A 16,862-nucleotide genomic window follows, 5' to 3' on the forward strand; every position below is an offset into this window, starting at 1 on the left:
AGCGATTCGAGCCGGGCCGGGAGCGGTTCGGCGGAAAAAAAAAAAAAATCCGCCGGACCCGAAAAAAAAAAAAAAAAAAAAAAAAAAAAAAAAAAAAAAAAAAAAAAAGAAGACTTTTTTTTGGTTTTATAAGCCCAATGGGCCAAAAAAAATTCATTCTAACTTCATTGAGCTTGAGTTTGGAGCTGGAGCAAGAGCAAAGGAGCGAGGAGCAAGCCTGCAGAGGTAAGTAACTTAGTAATTTAGTTAGTTTAGCTGGTTAGGTAGTTAATTTAGTTAATTTAATTTAGCTGTTTGAGTTTAAAGATCATGTATTTAAATTAAATTAATTAATCCCAATAAATTAAATTAATTTGCAGATTCAAGAATCAAAACCCTACAAACATCAAACACCATGGCCCTGGCTATATTTATTGGTATTTTCCTCTTCCTGGTCCCTTTTATGGTTATTATGGTGCTGGAGAGTAGGAAACGAAGGGGGCCCCAAACTGAAGAGGGGGATGAAGAAGCCGGAGAAAGTCAAATGGGTGAAAACCCCAGTGAGGAGGAGCTGGAGGAGGGTGAACATGACCCTCAAAAAACTAAACAAGACCAAACTCCATTCTGGAAATATGTTCACAGGGCTGAAACAGGGAGAGGGGGTGGAACCACTAAATTTCATTGCCCCCATTGCAACACTGATTACACAGGTTCATACACCCGTGCTAGAAGACACCTCTACGGGAAAAGGCCATGGGATGGAGAGAAACAAATAGGAATCAAAACTTGTACAGCGGTGTCAACAGCAGATAGAGCCAAATACATAAGGGAAGAGGAGGAAGCCCAATACAGAACAAAAAAATCAAGGGGTTTCTTTGAACCAAGCTCACAATCACAAAGAACTCCTTCAGCATCCTCCCAAGGCAGTGGATATGGACATGGAGGCACAGGGTCATCATCTTTAAGGCGTAGAACCATATCAGATTTCCTTGATGAGGGGTGTAGGAATGATGTGGATTCAAAAGTTTACAGGTTTTTCTATGCATGTGGGATACCATTCAATGTTCTACGCTCACCTTATTGGCACGAAATGGTTTCTGCCATAAATGATGCCCCTAAAGGATACAAGAGCCCTGGGTATGACAAGGCAAGAATCGTGGCCTTGATCATGAAAAAGCAAAAATATCACATTCTTTGAATAAAATGACAAGTTCTTGGACTAACCATGGGGTGTCCATTGTATCTGATGGATGGACAAATGTAAAAGGCAAGCCATTGATAAGTGTTCTTGTTGTGTCTGTTAGTGGTCCCATCTTTCTAGCTGCACATGATTACTCAGACAAGTTCAAGACCGCCATCAACATTGCAGAAGCATTACTTGAAACAATTGAGCGTATTGGCCCATACAATGTCATCCAAGTCATCATTGATAATGCTCCTAATTGTAAGGCAGCGGGAGCAATTATTGAGGATAAATACCCCAACATATTTTGGTCTGGATGTTTGGTTCACACATTGAACCTTCTGTTGCATGATATTGTCAAAAACAAAAATGAACAATACCAATGGATTGGTAATTTGTAAAAGAAAAGCAAACAAATGATAAAATTTATTACAAATCATAGCAATACCCATGGCCTTTTCCACAGTCACTCGAGATTGGAGTTGCTGAAGATTGCGAGGACTAGATTTGGTAGCTATTACCTCACCTGCAGGCGCCTTTTGAAGGTAAGAGAGGCATTAGCTAGCATGGTATCAAGTCCACATTGGCAGGTGTTAAAGGAAAGGGCTACAAATGTAGCTGACATGGCAGGTTTTGAAATGGTGGAGGAGGCCGCTCTTGATGGGCAGTTTTGGACAAGTGTGAGGCAGGTATTGGATTTCACCAAGCCAATTTATCACATGATTTGGTTTGCAGATACAGACAAACCAGTGATTGGCGAGGTGTATGAGCAAATGGATACCATGTTTGGGGGAATAAAAGACATTGTTCATAATAGAGATCCCAACTTGTACAAACTGATTCATGATTGTGTGTGTGAACGGTGGAATAGGCTTAACCTTCCACTACATTGCTTGGCGTATATCCTTACGCCAAAATACTACTCTACATCTTGGTTGGGCCAACCTGCAGCAGGGGGTGGGGTTAGGACCAAACCCCATTTAGATCCAGAGGTAACTAAAGGATATTTGGAAGCATTAGAAAAGTTGGTACCTGACAGGGAGGAATGTGCAGTTGTGCGCCTTGAAATAGGCAGATACTTCAGTGGCACTGGTTTGTATGGTAACTTCCATGCAATGGACGACAAAGATAAATTTGAATCTCTCACATGGTGGGAAACATATGGCAGCCACGGGCTTTTGCCAAAATTGGCAAAAAAAGTTCTTTCACAGGTTGTAAATTCTTCTTCTGCAGAGAGGTGTTGGAGCACCTACAGCTATATACATAATGTGAAAAGAAACAGACTCAATGAAAACCGAGCAGAAAGCTTGGTTTATGTGCACTACAACTTGAGGTTGTTGAGTGATTACTGTGATCGAGCTAATGAGGATCCCACATATAAAATTTGGGACAATCACCCAGAGGATGACAATTTGGAGGATGGCATTGTACATATTGAAGAACTAGAAGAGAAACTTGTAAGGGATGAAAATGAAGCAGCTGCAACAGCCATGCCACCTCCACCTCCACCTCCACCATCCAGTAGCAGTGCTCGAGGTCCGAGTCTTGTTCCTTTGTTGTCGCCACCTCCATCTACACCCTCGCGTGGAGGTTCTAGTTCTGGTCGTCGATCTGTGCGGGAGACTCCTAGAAGACCACCACGACCTGCTTATACTCCTGGAGACTCTCGTGGCAAGGGCCACATGTAGATTTACAGTTTACTTGTCTTTTTTAGTTTCTATTAGACTTTAGTTTTCATAACTGTTGAGTTTTGAGTCCTTGACTCTTGACTCTTTCATCTCATAATGATATTTTTTGTAAACATTATATCACTGTGACAATGAAAATTTGAAGTTTGAAGTTGGGCCTTGGAAATTATAACTCATTGGTAATGATTGTGAATTATGAATATGATGCTTTGTGAAAGACTAAAGTTATTTCATTTCATCTCATTATTCATGTTTCATTTTATAAATTTTTAACATTTCATATCATGTTAACAGTTAGAAGTTAGGACTTAGAATTATCTTCGATATTACTTCTTGTAATGGTTAAACTTAGCTTACAAGTACAACTTTGGTGATCAATGATGATAAATGTTATTGAATTTTGAAATTTTCAATTCTGAAAGCTTGAAGTTGAAACTTTAAGATTGAATTTGATGAATCATGATTTATAAGAGTCTAAGACTCAATATGTTGCAGTTGTAATATGTATTCTACTAACTTGTGGACATGGTTGATGACGATTATAATTTCTAGATGATTGATGTGATATGGTTCAATGATCAATCTATGTTTTTTTATGTTTTTTCTGTCTAATTCATCATTCTACATGTTTTTGTTGACATATATGTATCAAAAATTAAAAAATATAATATATATATATATATATATATATATATTTAAAAAATCGCTCTCGAATTCGCTCCCAAACCGGGAGCTTCTGAAAATGGTCGCTCCCGCTCCCGTTTTTGCTCCCGCTCCCAAGTAACATGGTTATTGACTAATTAACTTAATTGAGACAACTCTAGGTGTTTTCTCCTGAAACTTTTTCTAGATTCTGGAGCAAAGCATATATTTGGCCTAGCATTGACCAAAGTTGAGACTAGAACACTTGTCCGATGCTACCCAACCATAAAAAACCAACATCTACTAGGAATGGGCTTCACCATGAGTGAGGTGGATCACAACTTGTATTACACACTTGCAAGAGATGATCCACTCATCTGAATTGCCTTAATTGAGGCAACTCTAGGTGTTTTCTCCTGAAACTTTTAGCTGGATTTTGGAGCTCTAGTGTTTCTAAGCCTCTTTGACCAATGTCGAGACTAGAACACATGTCCGATGCTACCCAACCACCAAAATCTAACATCTACTAGGCATGGGCTTCACCAAGAGTGAGGTGGGTCACAACTTGTGTTACACACTTGCAAGAGATGATCCACTCATCTTGGTGTTGTATGTTAATGATCTGTTTCTCATAGGGCTAGAGAAGCACATATAGATGTGTAAGAAAGATCTTGCTTTAGAGTTCGAGATGAAGGACATTGAGATGATGCACTACATTTTGGGTTGGAGGTGTGGCAACAAACAAGTGAGATTTTCCTTTGATAGGGAAAATATGCAGTTGATGTCTTGAGGAGATTTGGGATGGTGGATTGCAAGCTTATGATCACCAGTTTGAGGAAGCTAAATGCTTCAGAGTTAGAGTTGGTGGATCACACATTGTATAGGCAACTAATAGGTTCCTTGATGTATTTGGTCAGTGCTAGGCCAAATATATGCTTTGCTCTGATTACCTGGAGCCAATTTATGGTGGAGCTAAGGAGGGTGCATTGGGTGGAAGTGAAGCATGTGCTCAGGTACTTGCGAGGTAAAATGGAGTATGGGTTGAGATATTTCAAGAGTGGTGGAGTGTCGTTGCAGGGCTATACATACTTAGATTAGGCTGGGAGTGTAATGGACAAGAAAACCACCTCAGGGTGCTGCTTCAATTTGAGATCAACAATGATTTCATGGTTTAGGAGGGAATAGAGTTCAATGGTGCTCAATTTAGCAGAGGCCAAGTAAATGGCAACAAGTCTGACAAGATGTGAGGCTATATGGCTTCACAAGATGCTCATATTCTTATTTGGTTTCGAGTTTGATCCCACTATGATTCACTGTGATAATCAAAGTTGCATCAAAATGTCGGAGAATCTGGTGTTTCATGACAAGTCCAAGCATATTGAGATCATGTACCACTTCATCAGAGACAAGGTCCAAAGGGGAGTTGTGAAGCTTCAATATATCTCCACAGATGAGCATCTTGCAGATTTTCTCACCAAGCCTCTAGTGAAGCAAAAGCTTGTCTTCTGCAGGGATAAGCTGGGGCTGGTGCATAATACCTTCCTCGCTAGGGAAGAGTGTTAATGTTGATAGCTCGAATAGGTGCTTTTGCATAGGCTAGGTGTCAAGCATGACATGATGTCTAGACTCCAAAAGCCTCTTTAGGTACTTTCTCATGTTGAGTAAGTGATTTTTATGATTTCTTTCCCAAGTTTAACTTAGGAAAAGGGCAAAATTAATTAATTAATCAATGTTGGCTATTAAGCAAAGGTTTCTAATGAAAAATTAATTTAATTTGTTGAGAATTAGATCTAACCTCCATCGTTGATTTTAGTCAATTATGATTTAATCCTAGCCATCCATCACTTTGGAGATTGAGGGTTAGGGCTCAATATAAAAAACATGTTATATTGAAACTTTGAAGGAAAGCATTATGAATAAATCAACAAGAACATAAATGACAAACATAAATGATCAACAATGTTCCACCATCACTTATATTGGGATCCTCATCATTAGTATCACACTTTACCTCTACCTTGATCCTGTATGGATATCAATCACCACCACCATTATTTTCCCTCCTCATTGCAACTTTATCCCTCTGTTCAAAGGTCTTCTGAGCTGATATTCTTGATCACTAAGTTGCATGATATGGGGAAACAAATATGCTCCAAAATGGAAACACCAAAAATGCGACTCCCCCAATGTTTGGAAACGGGGAAACAAAATATGCTCATTATAGTGGAACTCTGAAAGAAAGCATTAGAATAAATCAACAAGTGCCAAGAACATTTAAATGACAATCATTCCACCTTTTCTTATATTGGGATCCTCATCATTAGTATCACCCTTTACCTTTACCTTGATTCTCTAGGGACATCAATCAACACCACCCAATTTTGATGAAACTGCCTAATCGAAGCTTTAAATATGGTAGAAAAAGCTTAACATTCCTAATCAATGATTTTAGTTTGAGTGAAGGGCACTTTTTTACCAAGGCCATGATAGAGGAGCTCAAAAATCAATACAACCAACATTGAAGTATGTAAAGGGTTCAATGCTCTTGATGAGTGTTGTCAAAACTAGACCGAAACTAGTTGAATTGGTCAATTTGGCCGTTTTTAGGTGCTAACCAATCTGATTGTTGGCACATAATTGGAAAACGCTGGCTTGATACTAAATTGGATTTTTTTTTCATCAAACTGCCATTTCTGTATGGGACCAACTAATTCCGTACAATGCATAATTGGAAAAGGCTGGCTTGATATTGAATTGGATTTTTTTTTTCACCAAACTGGCACTTCTATATGGGACCAACTAATTCCGTACAATGCAACTAAGGACCCTCATAACATAAATTCAAAAAAGAAACAATAATTTATAAGTGAGGTAGCCTACTATTCAACTCTAGGACCCTATAGAACCAACTAGTTTCGTACATTGCGAAGAGGGACTCTTGGAACACATTTTTTTAAACAATAATTTTTGAGTAGGGCAGCCTAATATCCAACCCTAAGGCCTTATTAATGATATGTAATTAATGGTAATGTTATTTTGTTAAAGAAAAATAATGAAAATGATTTTCTAGGGTTGACGATTAGGCTTCTCCACTCATAAATTATTATTATTATTCTTTTTCTAAATTTGTATCTCGTGCGTCCTTGATCGCAATTGTATGAAATTGGCTGGTTCCATATGGCCATGAAAGATAAATCAATTCATCTTTCTACTTGATTTTTTTACATCACATTTAGTTGTTCCAGGGTGTTTGAGAGTGGTTCCAACCTCATTGGATGTCATATGGAGAAAGTAGAATTTTCGGTCCCACTCAAAATCCAACAAACTTTAAATTTTTCAGGGTTCGGGGATTGCAACGTTTCGATTAGATTTTGTCATGCATGAGGGTATGGAATTGTCATTTAATCAAGAGCACCAAACCCTCTGTGTAACTTGATGTTGGTGGCTTTGATTGCTAAATTCCTTTGTTATGACCCTAGAAAAAATGTACCTATCACTAAAACAAAATCTTGATTTGACATGTTAAACTTTTTCTATCTTACATTAATTCTTAGAGGGTGATATTGATGGTGAGGATCCCAATAGAGGCAATGATTTTGATGATATGTAGGTATTTGTTGTAGCATGATTGTTTTTGGACTTTTGAGGCCATCTAGAGCCTCTTTGTTGATGCATTTTTTATTCAAAGATGTATTGCACTAAGTGCTATTTTGGTTAAATGCATTTTTACTTTCTATATAGATGAGAAATTTTGCATATGTGTATAAATGGTTTGGATTCATATGAATATATATGTTTATTTTATTTTATTTTATTTATTATATTGTAACTAGAGGAATTGGCAACTGGGTTAATCTCATACTCGCGGGACATGGGGTCTATTTTGGCCGCTACTACTATACCTCTAGGGCCTACGACCTGTCCTCTTCTTTGTAGACTGGGCTACTTCAGGGGATTTGAACCTAGGATCTCTTAGTTTACACAATACTTCGTATCACTATGATCACCAATTGAGCGGCACTGTATATGCTTTTCTTTTAAATTTGAATATTTTACATAACTTTTTGGTAGACCAGTTTTTTGGTTTGGTTTTTTTCTAGTTCTGGTCCAGTTCCTGGTTTTGGACTTGATCTGTTCAATGACAGGTTTAATTCTGATAACATTGCTCTTTATTAAATGCCAATCTTGTACCCTCATATGTGATAGAATCCAATGAAAATGCTGCAATCCTACCAATCCTAAATCCTGAGAACTGTCTAGATTGGTAGGTTTTGAATGGGATGTGAAATTCTACTTTCTCCATATGAAGTTGGGTTAGGTTGGAACCACTCTCAAACAATTAATGTCAATGTTAAAAATTTAAGCGTTCAATGTTTAAACCAGTGATGCGAAAATTGCGATAAAATCGCGATTTTAAGTTTTCCCCGTTTTTATCTCCTGATTTTTGAACGGTTTTTTTGAAATAATCACGATAAAAACAAAAAAATCGCGATTCGATGTGTAGTTATCGCTGGGCCGACGGACAACGGGTTTATAAGACCAAAAAATGATTTTTTAAAATTCATTTGGACAGACAGCGGCAACGACGTGGTTTGGGAGTGACCTAGGAGAAAAACCTTGGTCGATTGGGAGTTGATTGGAGGAGAAAAATGGATTGAGAGCTAAGGAGGAGAGGAATTTTCTCCAGCAAACCGGTATGGGCACCAAATTTATGTGTTTTGTAACTTTGTTTTGGTTTTTTTTTTATGTTTTTGGTTGGGTTTGGAATCTGGATAACCCATTGTTTATCAAATATTTTTGAATTGATTTGATGGGGTTTTTGTTTGTTAAATTGTCAAAAATTCCATGCATTTTGTCATGTTACTCATTTATGTAATTTTTTTTAATTTTTGTAACTTGCAATCCTTATTTTGCCATAGGTTCACCATTCAACTTCAAAGTTCAAACTTCATCTTACAAATTTAAAACTCAAGAGTCAAGAGTTCAACCAAGTTACAAACATGCCAAGGAAATTGGACCCTCTGTGGGAATTTGGTGAACCTGATGGAGGGTTTGATAGAATAAACTTGTCTTGCAAGTTGTGTGGGCAACATATGTCGGGGGGGTTTATAGATTGAAGTATCACCTTGCACAAATCCCTAGATTTGATGTAGGGCCTTGCAAAAATACAAATCCGGAAATCATTCGAAAAACCATGAGATCATTGGAAAATTTAGAGCACAATAGAGAGGCCAAAACAAAAATGAAGAAACAACTAACAAAAATTGTGTTAGGCTCAGGTGAACAAGGAAGTGGCACTGGTTCTACTTCAACATCAATATCTACAACTAACCCGGTAGCTGCCTCATCATTTTTTGTTCCTAGAACCACGTATGGTTCACAACTATCTATCACTTCAATGCTTAAAAAAACTGAGAAAGAACAAGCTGACAAGTAGTTTGCCAAATTTTTCCTTTGCAGTGATATTCCTTTCAGCGTTGCAAGGAATAATCCATTTTTCCAGCCTGTTGTTGATGCTATTGCCACTGTTGGCCCAGGGTACAAAATCCATTCTTATGATGACTTTAGAGGCCGGATTCTTCAAAATGAAAAGGTTGACTGCACCAAAATATTGGAGGAGTTTAGGGCATCATGGGCATAAACAAGATGCACTGTGATGTCAGATGGTTGGACCAACCAAAAGGGGAGAACCCTTATAAACTTCTTGATTAGTTGTCCCAAGGGGACAATGTTTATGAAATTTGTTGATGCATCTTCACATATTAAAGATGCAAAAACTTTATGTGATTCGCTGGATGTGTTTATTTTGGAGGTGGGTGTAGAACATGTTGTCCAAGTCATAATGGACAATGCTGCAAATTATGTTGTTGCTGGTAGGATGCTTATGGAGAGGCATTCTACTTTATCTTGGACACATTGTATTGATTTGATGTTGGAGGACATAGGGAAAATTTCTTTTGTTAAAGATATTGTTGAGTCATCAAAAAACATTACAAAATTCATATATAATCATACATCTGTGCTTAGCTTGATGGAAAATTCACCAACAACAAGGAGTTGGTGCGCCCCACCATTACACGGTTTGCCACCAATTTTATATCTCGCCAATCTCTCTTGAATTCTATGTGGGATGTGAAGAGAATGTTTCTTTTAGAGGAGTGGCATGGAATGTTTCTTTTAGAGGAGTGGCATGTTTTGACAATGAGCCGCAAACCAGAGGGAGAGGCCATATGCAGATTAGTTTCATACTAGGAAGACTTCTGGGCCGGAGTGCAGGAAGTGTGCACAGTCACTGAACCTTTGGTAAAGGTTCTTCAATTAGTTGATGGTGAGAAGCCCGCAATGGGCTATCTGTATGAGGCTGTGGACAGGGCCAAAGAATCCATTTGGGTCTACTATGATGATAAGGGAGATGAGGGGTTTCAGAGACAACTCCTCCTATGGGAAGTGATTGATGAACGATGGAACAACACACTCCATCATCCCATTCATGCTGCAGGGATCTACCTGAACCCCACATTTTCTTACCCATGTGGGTTCGTATTTGATGCTAAGATCATGGATGGATTCTTAACCTGTGTTCAGAGGATTGTGCGATCTCCAGCAAAACGTATAGAAATCTCCAAAGAAATTGAGACATACAGGATGGCAGGTGGCACATTTGGCTTTGACATGACTGTCACTGATAGGATGACTAAAATGACAGGTATTTTTTAGTTTGTTTCAAATTTCATTTTCTTCAAGTTCATAACGTCATACTTTGCTTCAACTTTCAAATTTCATTTTTTTTTTGTTTATTTAAAATTTTATTTATAATTTTGTTGTAGATGCATGATGGAGAATGTATGGTGCCAGGGTACACCTTCTGCAAAAGCTTGCCATTCGAATCCTCAGCCAAACATGTAGCTCCTCAGGATGCGAGCGCAACTGGAGTGTATTTGAAAAAATACACAACAAGAAGCGCAACAGGTTAAACTTAAAACTTAAAATATTGCAAATTTCCAAATAATTTTTTGAATTCATTAAACAATATATTTTTTTTAATTATTATTTCATGATCTTTGTACAAGTTGGAGTCCCAACGACTTAATGACATGGTTTACGTCTACTACAATCTTCGATTGTGGGTGAGGCAACTTGAGAGGATACCTGATATGGAGGCCATCTCATTGGATGGGATTGACACCACTGCTGCATGGAGGGTTGAGGCCGGGAGGCCTCTCATGGAGTCTGCCGATGATTAGTTAGAGCAGGAGGTAGTGGAGGAGGACGAGGAGGCAAAGCAACAGGAGGAGGAGGTGACACCACCTACCCGGGCTACCCCTTCCATCAGTAGAAGACGTGGTCTGCCTTCTAGAGCTCCTAGTTTTTCAGCTTCTAAAGCACAACAGAGTCCACTGCCAACTCCACCGGCATCTACATCTAGAGGGAAAATGAAAGCTATTGCATTTTCTCACAAGAGGGGCAGAGGAAATCAATAGTATTAGACTTTTTCATTTCATTGTATATATATTATGACTCATGATATGACTCATGAGATACATTATTATATTTTTTGTTGATATTTTGAGGTTGAGTTGGGACTGAGGAGTTGGGACTTACTATTCAGGGCATGATTCACTACTACGTGTGATGTAGCACTAGAAATGATATTACACATATTATATATTAGTTCTTTTATTATATTTATGTGTCAATGTATTTATTTTATGTTGTAGATGCTTTAGATATTAAAAAAATTGGAAAAAATGAATATTTTTGTATTTTACGATTTTTTCCCCTTGCCGATAATATCTCGATAATGATTACTGCAACATTGGTTTAAACTTTTACTTGAAGAATTTAACATTACCATTAATTGCCAACATTTTTAGTGCAAAATGAGAGTGAAACCCTTTTTAAAGATGACTCATGATATGATTCATGAGATACATTATTATATTTTTTGTTGATATTTTGAGGTTGAGTTGGGACTCAGGTGTTGGGACTTACTATTCAGGGCATGATTCACTACTATGTGTGATGTAGCACTAGCAATGATATTACACATTTTATATATTAGTTCTTTTATTATATTTGTGTGTCAATGTATTAATTTTATGTTGTAGATGCTTTAGATATTAAAAAAATTGGAAAAAATGAATATTTTTGTATTTTACGATTTTTTCCCCTGGCTGATAATATCTCGATAATGATTACTGCAACATTGGTTTAAACTTTTACTTGAAGAATTTAACATTACCATTAATTGCCAGCATTTTTAGTGCAAAATGAGAGTGAAACCCTTTTTAAAGAAACATTTCTTGTTTAGATGCTTTTACAAGTCTCATTAGTTCATAATTAACCTCTAATTAGGCATTAAAACTAATATTGTGGGCCATAGAACGGAATTAAGGCAAAATTAGACAATTTCTTATTTGGAAATGTTGTATAGACATTGCAACACACTTAAAACCAATGTTGTGAAAATTGCGATCGGGATTAAATCGGCGCGGGGAACAAATCGGAAAAAATCGGGAAAAAATCGTTTGGTACAAAAATATTCATTTTTTTTCAATTTTTTTAATATCCAAACCATCTACAACATAAAATAAATACATTGACACATAAATATGATAAAAAAACTAATATATAAGATGTTTAATATCATTTCTAGCACTAAAATCACACATAACATTGAATCATGTCCCGAATAGTAAGTCCTGACTTCTGAGTCCCAACTCAGCCTCAAAATATCAACAAAAAGTATGATAATGTATCTCATCATGTCATAATGTCATATACAATAAAATGAAAGTCTAATCCTCTGCCCTCTTGCGAGAAAATTGCACAACTTTCCCTTTCCCTTTAGATGTAAATGCTGGTACCTGTGCTGGTGGAGATGGCAGTGGAGTCTGATGTGCTCTAGAAGCTGAAGAACTAGAAGTAGGAGCTATAGGAGGTAGACCACGTCCTCTACTGGTGGCAAGGGTAGCTCGGGCAGGTGGTGTCACCTGGAAACATTACAATCTCCCAATCCTGAAATCTTGAAAAACTGATAAGTCTGTTGGATTTTAAATGAAATCTAAAATTCTACTTTCTCCATATGAAATCCAATGAGGTTGGAACCACTCTCAAACATCCTGAGTCATTTCATGGTAATGTTAAAAATTTAAGTAAAAGTGACATTCTCCTTAATCTTCATAAATGAAGATTAAGGAGAATGTCACTTTTACTTTAAGAATTTAACATTACCATGAATAACATATCCATACTAGGGCCTAGACTTGATCATTAAGCTGCCCCACTCAAAAATTATTTGTTTTTTTCAAAAAAAATTGCATGAAAAACCCAAAAAAACGTTATAAAACTATGCTGTCACGACCCCCGGTGATTTTTTAAGTTTCTATCGCGATTTTTTTCAGTAAAAATTGGCAAAAAAAAATACCGGCGATTTTTTCGTATAAAAATCGCGATTTTCACAACACTGCTTAAGACACGTTTCAGGCCATGTGAAATGTGTTTCATGTGTGGCAAACAAGTTTTGTACAGTCTGAAACACATTTCACCATTTTGATATGGAAACACAACTGGTACAAGGGGGTAGGGTGTGTTTTCTGTGACATTGTTTGATCATTTTCACCTGTTCTGTGGTTGGATCTTGTGTTGTATTCTGTCATTAGGTTTCTTTCTTTTAATCATTTTTGTTTTCATGTTATCTTATGCTTTCTCTAGTTTTCGATACGGCTATTGTTCCCAGCATATAGTATTCGAAAATTTGATAATGTAATGTGTTAACAGGTCGATGGAAAGAAGAACAAAGTGTATGCACAGAATCTCTGCTATTTGGCCAAGTTGTTCTTAGACCACAAGACACTTTACTACGATGTGGATTTGTTCCTATTTTATATTCTTTGTGAATGTGATGAGCGGGGATGTCACATGGTTGGATATTTTTCAAAGGTAAGCAGAAGGTTTTATTACATTTTTTGTGGTTTTTGTTACTGCTTTTAAACTGGATTCTAAATACCTTGGATATAATGCTAGTGAAAATTCATAAATATGTACTATGAGAACATCCTTGCAGAAATGAAAGATGGGTTTTTTTGTCTGTTAGACTGTTACTTATAAAGATTGAAACTTCTGGCTTAAAATGATGTTTCAAGTAATTTAGCCCTTTTCTGTGCTACGTGCTGAATCTCTCTTTCCATCTTGATCAGCATTTTTGACTTTTGTGTAATTGAAAGCAAATAAGGAAAAAGACAATAGCATCTCATATATTGTTTTGCAATTGAACTTTGTTATATTTTTTCTTGGCACTTGCACTTGATAGGAGTTTTTGCACCTGTTTACAATTGCAATACTTGTTCATTATGCATCCGTGATCATAATATTTTGAGCACTATCATCTATTAAGCTTCAGCTTGGTCGGGAACCAACTTTTTGGCCTATCTTGGTAATAGTTAAGCCATTATGTTGGTTATAACTAACTCTTAAGCTTGGTTATCAACTTATCACTAATGCAAAAGTGCAATTCTTTTTGATCTTTAGTTGAACATTGTTATTTTCTGCCGGGGCCTTTCTTATAATATTCTTCTCTGTTCATTTTCATTTCGAACATAACATTTTATCAAATTCAATGGTTAACTTTCCTCTTACATGTTTGTCGTGCAGGAGAAGCATTCCGAGGAGTCATATAATTTGGCATGTATACTTACGCTTCCTCCATATCAACGGAAAGGATATGGAAAGTTCCTAATTTCCTTTTGTAAGTTTCATGTATCCTTCCTCCATTATATTATTTTTTGTGTGTACTAAATATGAAGTAAGAGAGTCTAAGTATCAAGGGTGCATCAACTTTGAAATCTCAGGGCGTGGGGGATAGGGGGAGGGGATGCATGGTGGTGCATCAGATAACATCTAAAATATGTTAAAAAATAATAGTTTCCGCCCCAGGCACTCAAAGGAGAACATATTTGGTCAAGTGAAGTGTAATTGGAGCTAAGATTTCATGAACTGTAGGAAACAAATTCAAGACTTGCAGGAATCAGTTTTTAACTTTTCTGGGATTTGGAGCCTTAAACTTAAATATATGTAGGAGGAACTTCTTTGCATTTCTAGCAGGGTTGGGTAACAAGGGCTTCTAATAATAAATACAAACAGGTTGATTGTGAAGTTGGATAGCATTAAATGGCATAGGGTCAAGCATTATTTGCTACAAATAGTCATATTGTTGTGGTGCACAAAGTGCTAGGTCTGAAGGAGTTGTTATTCATACACTCAGTATAATTCTATAGATGGTATATTTATCAGCTACATGTGGCCAAAAATGGTTTGTTGATCACAAATGTGGAAGAGGAACTTACGTTCTGATTGGAGTATTTGATTTTCTGGTGTAAAGCCATCTTGCAGTCACTTTTCGTTTTCCAACAAGGATCCAAGTTTTCTCTTAGTTTTATATGTGGAAATTAATCAAGGAGTTTGAGCCTAGTCTAACCCATCCAGCTGGGTCACTGAACATGAGAGTGCTTATAACCCGAAGATTGCCAACTATCATAATTCTTTCCTTCTCTTGATACAGGACAAGCTCTTGCTATGTTCCTTGAAAAATAAATGGTAGTTAATAGTAATTTTTCGAACATGAGAGTGCTTTTAACCCGAAGATTGCCAACTATCATAATTCTTTCCTTCTCTTGATACAGGACACGCTCTTGCTATGTTCCTTGAAAAATAAATGGTAGTTAATAGTAATTTTTCTTGCTGTTCAGTCGTGAAATAATTCCCCCCATTGTTGGTTTACTGAATATCCATCTTTTCATAAGCACTGTTGTTCAGGGACTCTTGCAGTTAGATATCGTATGATTTCTGCAATTGCTACCTTATTTTCAGTTATGTGCCTGTAACCCAGCTCTTGTAACTAAAGATCTAATCATATCTTCGTGCTTTCAACAGCATATGAGTTGTCCAAGAAGGAAGGCAAAGTTGGGACCCCAGAGCGCCCCTTGTCTGATCTTGGATTATTAAGCTACAGAGGTTACTGGACAAGGGTCCTGCTGGACATTTTGAAAAAACACAAGAGCAATATTTCCATCAAGGTGTGCAAATTTGTTTTAGATTCCACTTTATTTGTACTCGAGTATATTATCCAAGTTTCATTCTTTATATCTCTTTCTGGAATGTAAGTGCAGGAACTTAGTGATATGACAGCTATCAAGGCAGACGATGTGCTCAGCACTTTACAAGGCTTAGATCTTATTCAGTATCGGAAAGGACAGCATGCTATCTGTGCAGATCCTAAGGTTTTGGACCGACACTTAAAAGCTGTAGGGCGAGGTGGTTTGGAAGTTGATGTTTGTAAACTTATTTGGACTCCCTACAAGGAACAATGATGAAATATCTGTTTTTTTCTTGTTCTTTTTTTTCCTGTTCAATATGCCCTTTTCTAAATGAAGGGCACTGTAATATTATCGATTATTCCTTGTTTTGCACCCCTAGAATCTGGGTAGGTGATCAGTAAACGTTGTACATAGATGGTGGTGACGTTTTTATTTGAAATTAGATTTTTTGAAAGAAGCAACTGGAATTTATCGAGAATAGGAATCATCCAGATTTAATGCCACTTAGGTGATCGGTGACCCACTTGTACATAGATGTTGGCAATGTTTTTTCCTGAAAGATGCAACTGGAATTATAAAGGACGGGATTCATCCACCTTTGTTGCCTCCAACATTTTCACATTATATGTTGCATGGTATAGATAGTAGTGTTCTGTACCACTAATAATTTTTTGCTTTGAATGTTTTAGTGTTCTTCAAGAGTTGGAGAACTCTGTTGAAAATTTCGGATGTATTGTTAATTCTGCCGCTATGAATTATAGTGAGCATTACTCTAATTTTTAAATTCCAGCGTCTGACAAGCTCAACCACTCCGACGAGGGGGTCTATTTTAGAGGGGTCAAAACAGGTTAACTGAAGCTTATAATTTTATACTACATATGGGACAACATAGACGTCCATGGAGATATTCATGAGCTTCGTTATTGGCCTTGTTAGGTTTTTTAATTCTTTCCATAAAATCATCTGTTTGTTCTTGATAATACTTGCATATAATTTATTATCGATATTTAGCGCATGAGGTCGTAGAAAATGCATTGAAAGTTGGGTTGAATATACAAGGGGAGAACTCTGGAGCCTGTCTATTTTCCGCATGTAGCCTTGGTCATTTTTTGCAATGCTATAAATGTAAGGTGTGTATTGGATATTATTACATGGCATATATTCGTTGTTCACTTGGCTAACATGTACATTATTGATGGTTATGCTACCTCAGATAAAATTACTGCGCTTAATCCAATCTAATAGTAAAGGGAGGGAGTTCCAAAACGGGCAAGC

At 37.0% G+C, this 16,862-nt stretch overlaps 1 protein-coding gene across 1 annotated transcript in view; it reads left to right on the forward strand.

Moving 5' to 3' along the window:
• Positions 1 to 16,532, forward strand: part of LOC149164242 (histone acetyltransferase of the MYST family 1-like) — a 168,849-nt gene extending 152,317 nt beyond the window's left edge. Inside the window, exons 6-9 of the mRNA XM_089432001.1 lie at positions 13,273 to 13,434; positions 14,146 to 14,239; positions 15,424 to 15,566; positions 15,660 to 16,532. Coding sequence (XP_089288127.1) covers positions 13,273 to 13,434; positions 14,146 to 14,239; positions 15,424 to 15,566; positions 15,660 to 15,860 — 600 coding nt within the window. The 3' untranslated portion in view covers positions 15,861 to 16,532. The remainder of the gene's footprint in view (positions 1 to 13,272; positions 13,435 to 14,145; positions 14,240 to 15,423; positions 15,567 to 15,659) is intronic.
• The last annotated feature ends 330 nt before the right edge of the window (positions 16,533 to 16,862 follow it).

The sequence above is a fragment of the Pinus tabuliformis genome, chromosome 5_1 (assembly GCF_031772625.1).
Source record: "Pinus tabuliformis cultivar Carrire ecotype Pingquan chromosome 5_1, CPIR1, whole genome shotgun sequence".
Taxonomy (NCBI): domain Eukaryota; kingdom Viridiplantae; phylum Streptophyta; class Pinopsida; order Pinales; family Pinaceae; genus Pinus; species Pinus tabuliformis.